Genomic DNA, 14,433 nt, shown 5'->3' on the forward strand with positions numbered 1-14,433 from the left:
TAGACCAAATTGTGAAGTGTGCACCTCGTTTGAACTCTCCCAGGGATGGTGACTCCGCCACTGCCTTCATTCTATTTTAATGTTTAACCATTCTTCAAGTGAATAATTTTTTCTTAATATCCACCCTGAACCTCCCCCAGGAATGGTGACTTCACCACTGCCTTCATCCTATTTCAACATTTAACCACTCTTCCAGTGAAGAAATTTTTCTTAATACCCAACCTCAACCTCCCCTGGCATTTTGAGGCCATTTCCCCTTGTCCTATCACCAGCTGCTTGGGAGAAAAACCAAACCCCAACCTCACCACAACCTCCAGGTGGTTCTAGAGAGCAACAAACTCTCCCTTGAGCCTTCTTTCCTCCTGATTAACAGCTCCAGCAGCCTGAATGAGGTGAGAAGGGCTGTGAGAGGAGCCCATCTCCCCTGGGGACAGTGCTGTGGGCACGTGTGTCGCCTGCAGCTCACCGAGGTGTTCTGGCACTGCACGCTGGAGCTGTTGAACCTCAGGGCCGGCACCCTCTGCTCGCTGCCCTGGATGTTCAGGATGCACTCGTAGCCCCGCTGGCCTGACTGGGGCTGGGGCAGGTTCTTGGCCTTCAGAGTGATGGGTTTGATCACCTCCACGGGCACCAGGATCTTCCCGGCCTGCAGCAGCTGGGGACAGTCCTGGGGAGAGAGCAGACACCAAACCAAGTCAGCACACGGGTTTCCCAGCCTCAGGAAGAGTCCTGTGGTGCTTCCCAGCCTTCTCAGTGTGCCTGGGTACAAAGTTTTTGCAGCTCCCTGGGCCTTGGTTTATTACTGAGCTATTCAAGGAGCATTCCTGGGAAGGCTCAGATAAAGAGGTGAGCAAGGATTGCTTTCCTTCCTCCTTTCCTGCACACCATCCTTTCCTATCTCCCTGGCTTGTTTCAGCCTCCAGGACCCAGGGAAGCCACCTCTGGTGCTTTCTCACACCTGCTCTGTTTATTCAGGTAATGGAAAAGCAATCATGTTCTCTCCACAGACTTAACCCAGTCACAATGCCATGATAAAAGTGAATAAAGCAAAAATCTGAGCACAATTCCTCAGTTCCCAACGGCCAGCACACCACTGTACAAAAGGCACAGCTCCAGCAAGACCTGTTGGAACCTACAGAGTCAGGGTTGTTAAAAAGAGAATTTATTTTGGCTCAGAAGATGAGAAAATATTCATTACAGAGATTTAGACCCAGCTGCCAAGAAACAATGGTCACAAAAAGCATGGAGACCTCTTGGAAAAGCTTTCCACTGGCTCACAAAAGGAGAAATGCCAAGTGGATCTTGCTAATGTGGTGCCTCTTCATGGGTCCCTCACACGAGGTGAACCCTGGGCACCCAAAGCAGCCTAGCAGGTGGCTGCATTTAAAATTTCATTAATTAGCACAGCTTAATTAGTCAGAGTGGCCATGCTTTGCTTCTTCATAGCCCAGTCAGACAGCTGCAAGATGTCCCTTTCATGGATTCTGGGGTGATGTCAGCTCTTTAGGAAATTCTGCAGCCTTTGCCTGTCCTGCCCAAAGTTAAACCCAGGTCCAGCTGGTTCCAGCAGAGACAGGGGAAGGGCAGGAGGAAAATTACTGATTCAGGGCAGAAAAGTAGGGAAAGGGACTGAAGGGTACAAAAGTGGAATTTATGGCTCATGGAGAGCCTGGAGTCTTGTTAGAGCAGATGGTGGGAGCATCTTAATGAAGCAAGTAGCTGAGGGAGATAAAGAAATGGATCAGATGTGCAACATCTGTAGTTACACCAACCAGGGACAGAATTACCAGAGCCAACACTCACCATGTGGAGGATGTGAGCTCATCCCTGGCCAGAGGCAGGCAGAAAATCCAGTAACCACCCAATACATCCCTGCAATGAAGTCCAGAACCTTCCCCAGGCCCAAAGAGCATCTGAGGATCTGTCCTAAGGGGCTGCCAGACTGAGGAGCCTGAGAGATGATTTTTCATCTGCATTTAGAGGGTGATGATCATGGTGGAAGTGACTGAGAGCCACTGATGGGCTTAAACTGGGCCAGCACCAGAACCAGGACAGCCAAGCACACCCCCTGGAGCTGGGTGGAGCTGAATCACCTTGGATCCAGTGGCTCTTTGCCTGAGATAATCTGGCACAAGGCCTGGCTTGATGTGTGCTGCCAAGGCTTCACAGGCCATCCCATTAACCTGGCTGGAAGGAGGAAGGGTTGGAGGTGGAAAAGCCATGGGGTACTGCAATGAAGGGATGAGTTTTATCACTGCCACCCTCTGCACTCTTGGGGCTGCAGGACTGAGGAGATGCTCCCTGTTCCAGCCCTCCCTGTCCTTGCTGCTATTCTGTTCTGTGATGGAACCTTTCCAGGGAGCTCCTAGTGCTGAGACACAATGGGTAAAGTGTCACTGAAGCATTTTTCTTGATAAAAGAGCAAGGTTTAACCATCTGAGAAGTCTTCCCAAGCTTGGGTCCAATGGTTCTACCATACCATGGCACACCAGCATTATGGCTCCCTGCAGCTACTCAGCACAAAAAAGGGAGGCATAATCTATAATTCTGGCTGATTTAAGACCAATAAAAACCCCAGAGGGCAGAAGAAGGAGGTGATCCAGGCTATGCTGAAGAGTTTTCATTACTGATCACACCAGCAGATGCAAACACCATTTGGGACCTTATGTCTTCAACACCCCTGACCCTTCCCCATCCCCTTCCCCTGCACAACAAATCCTGGGGCCTCTGCCTCAGCTCCCTCTCTTTCTCCTGGCACAAGGAAAGACATTGGCAGCAGCCTCTCCTTGTTTGATTTGGTCTTTTTTTTTCCAGGAGTTGAGAGAGAGATGCCGTGGCAGAGGGAATCAGTGGGGCAGGAGGGTGGGGAAGCCCTATCAGCCGCCGAGCAGCTGTTTCCCAGGAGCGGGCATTTCACTTGATGTGTGTCACAGAGAAAAGCCTCTGGTGGGGGCTGTGGCATGGAGGATGGAGATAGTCCACTCTGCTACCTGCAGGCCAATCCCAGCCCTCCAGCCTGGTCTTTCTTGTGTGGCTTTATCCTGTCCCCCTCCACCACTGGTGCTGTAACCTTTCCGATAACACTTGTTTCAAGTTCATTAACGAGCCGTGATTGAGGCAGCCCCAAAACAGGGTTCGTTTGCATATAAAAAGCTTTGCAGTGCTGTGAGGAAGTTCATTATAGATAATTGAAGAGGCAAGCGCCATAAAGAGGAAATCCTCCCAATGTGGCTTTATCTGATTGACCTAATGTTCTTTCTAATTGAAACGGGGAGGGGAAAAGGCAATTTCATTGGGTGATGTACTGCATAAAACCTCAGAGCTTGGACCAGGCTCTGGGTTCAGATTCAAACACAGAACTCATTTTGCAGCCTCTGTCAAGCTTTGGGTGGTTTGTATTTTTGGGAGTAAAACAGGCCAGGTGTGTATTTTTGAAGGTAAAACATCAAGCTGACCAGAGTAGACCCAAGCAGAAGGCTTTCTAAAAAAGAGTTATTTTGGACATTTTGCAGTGGAGACACTTTCTCTTCACCCTTCTCCTTTGCTATGGACATCACCTAGTTGGAAAAATACAATTTTCACAGGATGTAGGGAAATAAAATTATAGACTGCCAACAACTGCACCAAGGATGGGCACAATCCCATCCCTTTTTGCCTTTGATATATAATAAATTAAGTCTTTTGCCTGACTCTAAGGGGAGCTGGCAATCCAGAGAATCATTGTTGATTCATTTTGTGTGCGTAGCTTCATTCTAGTTCTTGAATGCTTTCAAATGAGTCAGTCCATTTAAAATAATATCCTCCACCCTTGCCAATTACTGGTATCAGCAGTGATGCACACCTCACATCACCAAAATTTTGCCAATTACCAAGTCAGAGAGCTTTTGCAGTGAAACCACTGCACGAAATGAGCTGTACTCATTGGGTCGATGGTAGTTTAATTTTCTTTATTTATAACTCCTCATAGAGCGCCTGCAAATGTGTTTTTGTTGTAGCTAGCAGGAATAATAAAGTCTCAGAAATATGAGGACCTTTTCTCTCACATGTGTGTTATGGCCTTCATCAGAGCTGAGCTCAAGCTGGTCTCCAGTGAGAGCCATTGAGAGGACGCTGCTAAAGAGGATGAGGAGGCTTCTCTGAGGCTGTGTGGTCTTAGCCCTCAACTAATTAGTTTGGTTTCTTTATGGTGCTTCATACATCCAGAGTTATGATTTTATGGAGGTTTCACTGTGCTCTTTCCCACTATAAGCTGTAGACTACAAAATACCCCAAGTTTCTCTTCTAGGAAAAGGCGTGTCAGGATGTCTCGCAACATCTCGCAAGTTGGGAGAAAACCTGCGCAAACTGCACAGGTTTTCTCCCAACTTATTTTCACAGTTTCACTCTCTGTTAGTGTTTTTGGCCAGGATTATGATCCAAAGGATCATCAAAGTGTTTTCCAGTTCCCAGCAGAGAAGGAGTTTTATCTACCTTGGGTGGCAGGCATTCCACATGGGAACAGGGAACACATCCATGGAGGTTTAATACAATGAACCCCCCACCTACCAACAGCCCCCACCTTTTACTGGGGTTCACCATCCCCACTTGTGCATCTCTTGTCAGCCAGAGCATCCAGGGGAGAGAACATTTCCAGGTTTTCCTTCATACTCCTCCCTCACCATCCCTGGCAGCATTGGCTGGATCTCCACTTTCTATGGAAGGAAAATAAAGCTCACCTAATGCTGAGGGCACTGGGGGCACCACTGCCCAGATAATAATTTTCTTTATTTCTTTACTCAACCCTTGGCAATGGGTTTTTACCCTTCCTCTCCAAGAAGAGTAGGAGTCACCTCCATTCAGGAACAGACCATTAATTCCTTCACTGCTCCTTCATTACTTAATTCCAGCACATAACTCCATCACCAACTCAAAGCATCCAGTTCCTCTTTTCTTCTGCCATTAAAATCCATTTCTTTAACTTCACAGGGTTTTTTTAAGACTTTCTTTTCAATATCCCTCATCCAGCAAACATCTTTGTACCTTATCTAAGGCATCTTGCCTGAAAAAATAAATGACCACACTGTGAATCTAAGCGGTGACCAAGATTGACTCACTCAGGCCCTTTGGGACCCCATAAGAAATGAAACTCAGAATGTTATTTACTCAGTTATTACGTAAATAAATACATCTTTTGTTCATCTGCTCTGCCGAGCTGCAATGTTCTGTTTTCTCTGTGTTCCCTCTGGCTTTGTCACCCACCCACTCTGCTGTAATCAAGTCAAGAGGGTAAGAGTTGAGAGGCAGGGATTGGGTTTTTATAAAGATATCTAGACCACAGCATCTGGATGCCCTGTAAATTAAACTAGATTAAAAAAAAAAAACAAAAAAAAAAAAACTAGATTCAAAACAAAAATAGATCAAGGAAAGAGAAAGAAAAGGCAGACAAGGAATGAGAAAAAGGAGAGGGAAAACAGGCAAAAGAGAGGCAAAAACCCCCTGACCTTTCACTGACCTTGCAGAAATCAGATTTCACCTGGATAAAACACAGGAAAAAAAGCAAGTTTACAAATGAGAGGCAGCAGGGACTGCCTGGAATTTGTTTCCTGAAGTTGTCTCACACACCTCTGCACAGTCACACGGGGTCACCACCCTGTACTGCTGCAAACCCAGGGCTGCCAAGCTGGTGCCTTTTAAATTCCTGCACAGCTTCCCAGATCCTGGATAGTCTGGAGAAGGAAGCAGCAAGGAGTTCTCCATCCCCAGTGAAGGAGGAGAAGGGGTGAGTTACAGTCCACGCTGTGTTTACATTATTATACCACTAATTCTTAGCGTCGTAAAAATTATATTTAAAATTTACACAAACAGTGCTGGGGAACATTATTATGTTATAAAGTGGAATCAGGTCAATGCCTTGTAGGCAGGAATCCAAGCTCCATAAATTTCTGGATATACTTCTCCCAAATTTACATCGGCACCAGCAGCAATCATACAAGCTCTGAAAAAAAGCTCACCCGGTCAAAGAATTTTTTAATGCACCATATATTTTATCTGCATTTCCTAAGTTTACAGTGTTGTTAGCTTGATTGATGGTGTGCTTATTTATTGGCACAGGAAAAGTAATAATACATGAGGAAAACGCTCCAAACTTTAAAGGCAGCTGATGAGGAGAAAGCAACAGGATTTATGGGAAGTGTAAACATCTGCAGAGACAACAAAGGAATAATTGAGTCCCTGCATCTCTGTCACTTCTGGCGGCTCCTTTCTAGTCAAGAGTACTCAGGAGCAAATTCCAGCTCTCTTTTGTCAGGCATTGCAAGGGGTTCTGGTACCTGACAAAAGGGGGTTGGCCTAGAGGGGCTGGTGACCAGGGTAGGGAAAGATTTGGTTCTGTTTTAGCTCTGTGCACTCTGGCAGCTGCACATGTCTATTGTATTTGTGGGGTGCCCCGTGGCAGGAAGGAATGATGAATTTGACTCCAGGTTCTCAGAAGGCTCATTTATTATTTTATGATACTGTATTATATTAAAGAATTCTAAACTATACTAAAGAATAAAGAAAGGATACTTACAGAAGGCTTAAAAGATAATAATGAAAACTCCTGACTCCTTCCAGAGTCTTGACACAGCTTGGCCCTGATTGGCCAAAGAGTGAAAACAACTTACATGAAACCAATGAAACAATCACCTGTGGGTAAACACTCTCCAACCACATTCCAAAGCAGCAAAACACAGGAGAAGCAAATGAGATAATATTGTTTTCCTTTTTCTCTGAGGCTTCTCAGCTTCCCAGGAGAAAATCCTGGGCAAAGGAATTTTTCAGAAACTGTGACTGTGACACATGTCAGTGGTGGCTTGCACAGATCAGGGCACAGATACCACAGCTGGAGGGAGACCAGCAGGTCATAAAATGGGCTGGGCTGGAAAGGATATTAAAGATCATCCAGTTCCACCCCCTGCCATGGGCAGGGACACCTTCCACTATCCCAGGTGGTTTCAACCTGGCCTTGAACACTCCCAGGGATGGGACATCCAAAATTTCTCAGGGAAACCTCTAGCAGAGCCTCCTCACTGATGGACAGGAGATCATCTCAGCTGCGCTGGGTCCCTGGCCTGGTACTGTGGAGGCTGGGGAGTGATGAGTGATGCTGATCACCAGAGAGTGGCTGCTCACAAGCAGGATCTAAATGAAGATAAGCAACCTCCCCTGCCATGGCTCACTGCCCACTCCTGGTGATTGGGACCAAAGTGATTCCCCCAAGGCCAGACAGGCAGTGCTGGGAAATGACCCAGGTCTGTTGAGAGCTTGATCCTAACCCAGGACTGTTCTGCCTCTGAAGTCAGTCCACACATCACTGCTGATGAACATTAATGATTTTACCCTCCTTTAATTCTTTATTAATAGAGTCTTTCTTAGCTGGTCCATTATTTCACGAGGATCAAGGTCAGGCTGCCATAATTATCCAAGTGCCACATTTATCCTTTTTAAATAGAGACACAACATTAGCTTTCTTTCAGCCCTTTGCTGCTTTGACACACTCTCAGAAGGAGAAGTAATGATCCAGAGAGCAGGAGCCTTCTGGTCACCGGATTAGGGGAGTGGACCAGTGACAAAAATAGTCAATGGTTTTGTCGTGAGGTCCATCTGCTTGCTGGAAAGAGGCTACTGGGGACATGTGAGTAGCCTCAGTCCTGATGCTTCCTGAGCTTGGAAATAATAAATAATATGAATATGTGCATTGAGGAAGGTGGTGTGTGTGCAAGAGACAAGAAAACCATGTATTTACTTGGGCAATCTGCCTTTTGTTAAAGGAAAACCCTGGTTAAGTAAGGGAGTTCTTCCAAACAACTCACACAGGAAAACTGGATCATGCAAAGCTGTGGAAGGCACGGAGCAGAGCACAGGCAGCTCATAAAACAGTAATTAATTCCTTCCCTAATTATGCCTATATAAATCTGCACCCTTCCCAGCCAGCCTTCTGTCCTTCTATAAGGAGTTCTACCAGAAGTTCACAAGAACTTCCGTGCATGTTCCTGCCCACGGCAGAGGGGTTGGAATTGGATGATGTTTAAGGTCCCTTCCAACCCAAATCACTCTGATTCCACAATAATGACATTGACCTGTCACTCCTCAACGAAGTTCATTATTAACCAGTGCCAAGAAATGGGTTTGGCACACATAAGGGACATTATCCAACTAAGAATTCCTCAGAAGTGGGAGGCATTCCCATGACAACACTCTCCCGTGGGGACTTCTGGGGTCTAACAAGGATTCAGCCTGAGCTGTAGTGCTTTCTTCCTAAGAGGACTGAAAGCCAATTTCTCCTCTAAAGCTGTGCATTTTTACAGCCAGTAGGAACCTGAGAACTCCAGACTTTCTGGAACTTTGGGGGCTCCAGTCTTTGGCCCAACGAGGCCCAGAATGGTCAGTGAGTTTGGCAGTGGATGGAGGAGACAGAGGAACAGATGGGCTGGAGGTTGCACAGAGGTCACTTCCTTTAGAAACCAGGACAGAAGCCCAGGGAATCATCACAGCTTGTCTTCCACAATGGGAAGGTCAGGACCATGATATCACAGCTCTTATCATCCTCTCCCTCCCTGAGACCCACGGCAGCATGAGATAACACCCAAGCCAAAGCAAATGGACTTGTGCTCAAAGAGTAGGCAGGGAAGGAGGGCCTGGGCTCCTGGAGGTGCCCCAAGAGAGGCAGGACACACATTCCAGCCTCACCTCTTATCTGCAGCCTCAACATCCTGAGAATGTTTCTCCTTGGCCAGCCCCCAAAGCAGTGAATGCGGCTGATGCTACAATGGAGAAAAGCAAATTCTTCCAAGCCAAGACATCACCATGGACTGTCTGAATGGGGAATTGTCCTTCCTCCCTCAGACTGCAGGGTGCCACAGGGATCCCAGCAGTCCTGACAGATATCCAGAGAGCCAGAAAACCCTGTAGCCACTTGAGGCATTACAATAGCACTGCACTGAGCTGGGCTTTCAAAACAACATAAGCGCTTCCCGGTGTTTTGTCAAGGATGCTGTGTTGGCAGGGACAGATGAACATTAGCCTGCTGCATTCTGAGATCACTCTGTCCTGTGGGATAGATAATCCTGCATGACAAAGATGAGCATCCCAACTGTTATGAAAAACAGCAGGGACGCAGTGCTGAGTGTCAGATGTTTCTTGTATCTCTCATTCCAACCCTGAGCCGCTCCTCGAAATCACACGAGCAGGTCCTTGATTAGTCACTCACAAGGTGAGGCTGAGCTCTAAGAAAACAAGATGTGCATTAAGGTAGGATGTACTGCTCTCAGAAAAACCCTTTCCATCATTTCTCAGATCCTGTGGTGGTTTGGTTGGACATCTCAATGAGAGGAGAAAGGATGGAGCTGTTGTGCATCAGGGCAGATTTCCTGAAGATTCACCACCGTAATGATCAGAAATAGATTAGATATTAGACAGATGAGATATATATTAAGAAGAAATTATTTATTCTGTGTGTGGGGAGGCCCTGGCACAGGGTGCCCAGAGCAGCTGTGGCTGCCCCTGCATCCCTGGAAGTGTCCAAGGCCAGGCTGGACACTGGGGCTTGGAGCACCCTGGTATAGTGGGAGATGTCCCTGCCCATGGCAGGGGGCTGGAACTTGATGATCTTTAAGGTCCTTTCCAACCCAAACTGGTCTATGATTCTAAGAATGAATGCATCTCAAACTCTGCTGAAAGTTACTGCAGAAATGGAACAAGTTACCAGCTTTTTCCCCTGCCAGCTGGATGACTGCAGGGCAGAAAAGCTCAGAGATGGCAAAAGATACCCAAAAATAACAGAAGAAGCCTCTTCACACTTTCCTTCTTCTTCACCTCAGTGCAAGTCATCGTGACTGGCAAACAACAGCAAATTATCTAATTGGTTTGTACGTGTTCAAAGGCTTCTCATGAGCAGCCCCCACTGTGAGATCACAGCTCCAGGAACTAAGGATGGTACAAGCACCCATTAACTGGAAGTGCTTACCCAAATCAGAAGGTGTGAGGGAACCAGGGGCATGGAAAGGTGAACATGTCCAAGCCAACTCAGAGTCAGAAATACAACTCTCATCTGCTGAAATCAAACCTGTGGCTCTGACGCTGGTTGTGAGCAGCATTTTCATGCTCTAACAAGGCTCCCTGAACAAGGGGAGCTTTTTGCCCAGCCTCAATTTTCTGTGTTTAATTTCCTCTCATCATTATGTGAAGCACCCCATCTGAAGAGGATGTACCCACTACAGGACACATCTCCTTTTCTGGGAAAGTGCTGTAATGATGGATGGGGGCTGAAATGCCACAGCCTGAAATGCCAAACCACCAGGAGACCCAAGGCACAGCTGGATCCAAACCACCAGCTGCAGCCTCCTCCTGGATTACCCCTGCCTTCCCTGGAGATGATGCAGAGCAGACCAAGCTCTATCACACGTGCTTGGAAACCCTCCTAGGAGTGAAACAGATGCTAAACACCAACCCCCTGTGCTGCAGGTGCCACGAAATGTGTGCAGATCCTACCTGCATGGGGTGGCTGCCAGTGCCCCTGATGTCTCAGGTATAAAATAATATACCTGAGGCATATAAAAGGTATAAAAAAGGCATATTTTAGATGCCTTTTATATTATTTTGCATATATTTTTCCCATTCTGAGTTGATTTAGTGTGTGGGTCTGGGCTCCATATTATGGGATGGTGAGCTCTGTGCACAGAGCAGGGAGACAAAACAATTCCTGCTCCAGCTGGGCACCAAGGACAAATGACCCAAATCTCAGCCCAGAGCACAAACCCCGTGGGCTGGAGAGAGAAAAACAAGCAGGGTGGGACTGCAGGGGCTAAAGCTGGGATGGGACAATGAACTGCAAGATGCAAATGGAGCAGAACTGATCCCAGGGAGAGACCCCGGGAGCGCTGGTGCATTTTGGGGCCATTTTGGTTCATCTTGGGTGCAGCCCTGGCTGGGCTCTGGTGCTGCCCAAGGTGCATCCATGGAGGAGATCCTTGGAATGAATCCCTGCTTTATTCTGGAACTCTGCCCAGCCTCTGTCCTAGCTCAGCCTGCACAAGGCATCACCCCTGCCTTGCCCAGCAAGCTGCCTGCAGTTGCCATAGAAACTCCACCTCACACCCTCCCCTTAATGACAGACAGGTGCCAGGAGAAGTGAAGGGATAATTGACAAGCCAGGAAAGGGTTTGGAGCTCTGGGATTGGCCTGGCTGGAGCTGTCACTGCAGCCCCCGAGAAAGGAGAGGTGCATTCATTTGAGCAGGGATGGGTTTTCTCCTCTCCCCGGGCTGAGGCTTCCAGCAGTCGCCTCTCTAGATGGGTTAAGTGAAGCTGGAAAGAGGAGAGGGATGAAAACCGAGCAGTTGCCACAGCAACAGCTGAAGATGCATCACCAGAAGGGTTTTTGATGCAAGAGAGCAAGGAGTTGGCCATGCTCCCCCAATGGTCCTCTGTCCCCTCCCCAGTGCAGCCACCCAGTTCACTGGGGTGCATTTTGGGAGCAGGTGGGTGCTGTGACTTCCTTCTGCACCTGACAAAGAGGACAGAACAGGACATTTGGAGGGCCTGGAAACATGTCTGGGTTTTGGAGACCTTGGGGCAAAGTCCCCTCTGAGCCTGAGACAGAGCAGCAGGATGGGGGAGGCACTGCTGAGTTTATTGCAAAGTCCACAATGAGGAGACATGGACATTAAACAAATAAATTGGGATGGGATGGGACAGGAATGGAATGGAATAATTTTCCCTAATAGAGCAGAGTAGAATAAAATATTGTATTTTCAGTTCAAAGGGACCTACAACCACCATCCTACCCAACTTCCTGACCACTTTCAGAACTAACAAAAATTTAGAGCCTGTTACTAACAACATTATCCAAATTCCTCTTGTGTTCCTCAAATTCCTGTCAGTTCAGGTATCATCACCCTCCACCTGCTTTTTCCCCCCCTTCCTTCCACTCCATTTCCCAACAAACACCTTCCCAAGAAGGACCAGCAGCCAGGCAGAGCCAAATCAGTGCAGTGGTGATGGAGGCCACCAGGACAGCTCTTGATTTGGCCCAAGGCAGGAGCAAAAGCCATGCTCTGCTCCTCAGCAGCTGCTCTCCAGCACGCAGCTCACAGGGCTCCCCATCACTCCTGACAAATGAATATTTGAAGCAGTTGTTCCTTTTATATGGGCTTTGCTGTCATTAGCACGTACAACTCCACATAAAACACCTCAGTGAGGGATCTTTTCTTCTCTCCCCTTTTTAGGCAGCAGATGAAAATCCTTTTAATGAAAGGCTTGTTTGGGGGAGAAAGAAAAACACACGCACATGTCGGCTGAGCAGGGAAAGATGAAAACCTCCTTCAAGGTAATTAAATTATTATGTATCTGTTAAACCTGGTGAATAACAGATTTGTTATCTAGGCTTGCTTTTGGCTTGTGCCATTTTTCCCCTTCTTTTTTTCCCTACACAAAGCTAAAATCCTTGCAAGGCCTGGAACAAGATAATGCTCATCTCAGAGAAAAAGGCACAAATAAAAGATTTATTCCTTTATCCCATCAACTCAAGCAGGCTATCCCAGCATCCCTTCCTTGTACAGAAACATTGACATGAAAACTTCTCCCTGGATCAGAGCAGATCTGAATGGAGACAAGACAGATGATGCAATCAGCATTGGGTAATTGATGTCAGGAGACAGGTGTGGTTTCTACAGCCCCTGGCACACTGGATATCCTCAAATCCATTGTTTTACCCCTCTTGCCTCAGTTTCCTCCCAGTTCTTGTTGACTGTCTTGCCCATTTACAGAAGGAAGTGGCTGAGGTCTCTTGCTTGGGGATTGTGTCAGGCAAGGGTTGATTTCAGAGTGGGAATCTGCAATGGTTTGTGCTCAGACTCTGAGCCTGCACTCTGACTTCAGCTCTGGTCAGCAGCAGATGTCAAAAGCAGAGACAGGACAACAAAATAAAACCCCAAGAAGTCCCCTCCCACTTATCTCTGAGACTAATTCTCTCTACTTTTGCCATCAGCTCTTTGGGAAAAACAACAACAGCAGCAGCAACAATCCACTCCAGTATTAAAATGTCCTTTTTTCCTTCCTGCTTTCCCTTCCTGCCTCAGTAACAATAATATCAGCTCCCCTTTCTAAAGCAAGAAGTCACCCAGTATATTTCAAGTGAGTGGGCCAGGCTTTCAAAACCCTGCTGTAAAGGGAAATTACACGCCAAGGTGAAGTATTTCTTCTACAAATCATCTGGGGACATCATGAACCCTCTGTGATTAAGATCAGTGCCATAATCATAAATACTCCTGCTTTATGACTAAGCTGGAGCTCTTCACTGGAGCAAACCTGGGCTTTCCCAAAGCTCCCAGAGTGGCTGATCCAGATCTGTTACAGACAGAACTGATTCACCTGACAAGTAAGAAAGTCATATCTCAGAGGTGATGGTGAGGGAACAGACATTTTCTGTCCTTTCTCCTTCTCTGGTTGTTTTGCCATTCCCAGCCTGGGGCTGGCTGATCCCAGCTATCCACAAGACAATTCAAAGGCTGCCCTTGGGTGGCAGGTTACAGCATTTTCTGGACAATGTGGGTCACTGCCAAAGCCTTTCTGCTGTCCCTCTGGATCACTCTCACATCCATTCAGCATCCTGCACCAACCAGCAGCTCATACTACAAGGAAATACAATACAAATACAAAAACCCCAAGATCCTCTCAGAGAACATAAATGAGGCCTAGATGAAAGGCTGAGCCCAGAAATTTGTGAGGCATCTGAAGGAAATGATGGAATCAGGAGGACACAAGGGCACAACCTTCTTTTGAGAGCGCTCCAGACTGGCCCAGGGTTGAGGGGTGCCAGCCCAAATGAGCCCATTTGCAACCCAGACCATCTGGAGAGTGGGAAGCCTCTTCCCACAGGATGGCAAGATGTTGTACAGGAAAACAGAGGGAGTAAAAAATCACCTGAGGGTGGGCATAGCAAGAGAAGCTGAAGGCCACGGTGATGGGGAGGGTGAAGGCTTGGTGTGCCAGCAGGGATGGCTCCAGAGGGAAGGAGTTTCTGGCATGGGTCCATGTGACAGAGTAACACCAATATTTGCTTTGGGAAGATGCCTGAGTTAATCTGCTCAGCAAACTCATGGAGAGACAGCAGATGGGATGGTGCAGCCACCCCATGCTTCCCAGTAAGTTTTACTTAGCAGGTACTCATGCCTGGGTGGTGGCAAAGCCTTCCCTCTCCTCATCCTCCAGGGCTCCAAATGCTGGTAGAGGAAAGGATTGAAAGGAGAATGGATGTGAGAGGCCAGTGAAAATGGAGCCACTATTATAGTGAGGGTGACTTTGAGCTCTGCTGAAGATGGGAACAGACCTGGGTCCTGTCAAACATGTGAGTCACGTTGCATCACCAGGAACCAGGGGAAGGTCTGGGTGTCACAGACATCTTTTATGAAAAATCCTT

General features: G+C 47.3%; 1 protein-coding gene across 1 annotated transcript in view; it reads right to left on the reverse strand.

The window, feature by feature from the left end:
- PLXNA4 (plexin A4) overlaps window positions 1-14,433 on the reverse strand; it is a 510,265-nt gene that overhangs the window by 97,539 nt on the left and 398,293 nt on the right. The window contains exon 10 of the mRNA XM_077179282.1: window positions 467-667. Within this exon, the coding sequence (XP_077035397.1) occupies window positions 467-667 (201 nt within the window). The remainder of the gene's footprint in view (window positions 1-466; window positions 668-14,433) is intronic.

Source organism: Agelaius phoeniceus, chromosome 5, assembly GCF_051311805.1.
Source record: "Agelaius phoeniceus isolate bAgePho1 chromosome 5, bAgePho1.hap1, whole genome shotgun sequence".
In the NCBI taxonomy this organism is placed as follows: Eukaryota; Metazoa; Chordata; class Aves; order Passeriformes; family Icteridae; genus Agelaius; species Agelaius phoeniceus.